The following is a 1,993-nucleotide window of genomic DNA, read 5'->3' on the forward strand; positions in this document are numbered from 1 at the left end:
TTATTTATTAGGGACAATCTTCATTAATTGTTGGTGAAGCCCAAATCTTATAAAACTAGTTAGGTTTATTTAAATTCAAAAATTGTTTCAGCTCATTTTTATAATTTATCTTTTACAAATTACAAAGTTCTTTATGCCTATCAACAAATAATGAAATAAATTTTCTTTTATTTGGTTAAATTTTCCTTTTCTTTTATTAACTTGAAGTTCTCGCATGGTTTGAACGTTAATAGTTGTTTACGTTTTAACCTTGTACAGTCGTTTAGGTGCCCGATTTTGAAGCCTTATCGTGTGGTTAAGAATTTTGCTTGTTAGGATTTAGGTGAATGTGGAGACACCTTTGTTAAACGTTTTAGGCTAAATACATACACATGAAATGAATATATCATACCAATGGTTTTGGCTTCTTCTAGCCCATGGTATAAATTGTCAAAAATTGGTTTTTCTTTTTAAAGAAAATTAACAAATATTTCTCACTAAAGGCACCTCATGTATAAATTATAGACATTGTTCACAACATATCCTAAAGTACACTTAAAAGGTTTCATCACATATTTAGAAACCTTATCTTGCACCGTGGTGCGCACGATAACAAAAAAAATGATGCCTTCTTTGTTCCTGGCCCTGTTTCTACCGTGCGCCGGCATGAGTGTTGTCTTCCTTGTCTACATGTGCTTGCTATGCTACGCCGCACGCCACCTTCACGATACAACTCCGGTGAAACCCACCACCGGAAATGGGCTTTCGGCTGCGGAACTCGATAAACTTCCAGCAACAACCGGAAACCAACTAGGGTTGGCAACCGAGTGTTCGATATGTTTGGATGATATTCAAGCGGAACAACCTGCTAGGGTTGTTCCGGGATGTAACCACGGGTTTCATCTGCAATGCGTCGATACGTGGCTTGCGAGAAACCCGGTTTGCCCAGTTTGTCGTAATAAACTGGAACCGGGTTTGTTTCAGTCTAATGACGCAGCTGAAACAAACCCGTGTTAAAAGTTTTGCAGAGGTTGCTCTACAAATTAATCTTTAATTTTATATTAGTTTTGGTCTTTGCTTTTTTTTTTTTTTTTTTTTTAAGTTTTTTGGTTGAATGTAGAAATGATCTAAATATGATAATATGAATGTCAGCAAGCTTTAAAAGTTGAAACTGTTTGATCGTCAGCAAATAACAAATTCATCTTCCTCTGTTTCTCTCTCTTAAATGTAAACAAAAAATAATGATATTTCAATGAATTGAATTTATTTATTTTATGATATAAATGGTGTAACGTATGAACATCTACAGTTTGTTGAAAATTTGATGATGGAAAGCGTGAAGCTTTCGAATTTCCTTTTTTTTTTTTGACAAAAAAAAAAAAACAAATAAAACAAAAAAAAAATTTCATTTTAAAAATCCTCTGTTTTCTCCTCAATTTTTTTTTCTCTCAAAATTATTATTATTTTTTTCTGTTTTTTTATTAAAGTTTCTACATAATTATTTTATGGTGCAATTTATCAAAGAAAATGGTGAATTTGTTATGTTTATGTCAAAAATATCCCTTATTATTATTATTATTATTTCTCCAATCTCTTACATAATTATGCGGTATAGTTTTGCAAAGAAAATGGTGAGCCTGGATGTAGTATGTTTATTAAATCCCGCTTGTGATATAATGGTAGAAGGCTTGAATTCTCCGATGTAGACTCAAGTTTAATTCTCATTTGTGACACTTTGGGTGTATACTGGTAAAGAAAGATTTGAGTTAGGTCTTGTGCAAATGTTATCGGTTTGAATCCTGAGTCTACCCGGGTTTTCGTCCCACCATGTGTTACACCAGAGAGTTCTGCTCTTTTGGTGACACGACTGTCAAATGGCAGCCGACAGTATGATTTCCACGGGGAAAACCCAAGACAAACTCTAAAACCAGTATGGGTCCGGTTAAAACAATATAGTCTAGCTAGAGTGGGACAATATAGCTCTCAAATTAAAAAAATACGATAGCTTAAATAC

The 1,993-nt window shown here is 33.6% G+C and overlaps 1 protein-coding gene across 1 annotated transcript; it reads left to right on the forward strand.

Moving 5' to 3' along the window:
• Window positions 1-645: 645 nt before the first annotated feature.
• On the forward strand, window positions 646-996 carry LOC143553411 (E3 ubiquitin-protein ligase ATL23-like). Its single transcript, XM_077043414.1, has one exon. The coding sequence runs from the start codon at window positions 646-648 to the stop codon at window positions 994-996; it is 351 nt and encodes a 116-aa protein (XP_076899529.1).
• The last annotated feature ends 997 nt before the right edge of the window (window positions 997-1,993 follow it).

This window comes from Bidens hawaiensis, unplaced genomic scaffold (assembly GCF_021521415.1).
Source record: "Bidens hawaiensis isolate Kalapana, Puna unplaced genomic scaffold, B.hawaiensis_p1.1 tig00017234_1, whole genome shotgun sequence".
Classification (NCBI taxonomy): domain Eukaryota; kingdom Viridiplantae; phylum Streptophyta; class Magnoliopsida; order Asterales; family Asteraceae; genus Bidens; species Bidens hawaiensis.

What these genes read in the sequence shown, in the direction of transcription:
- LOC143553411 (XM_077043414.1), top strand. Translation starts at nt 646, where the DNA reads ATGAGTGTTGTCTTCCTTGTCTACATGTGCTTGCTATGCTACGCCGCA.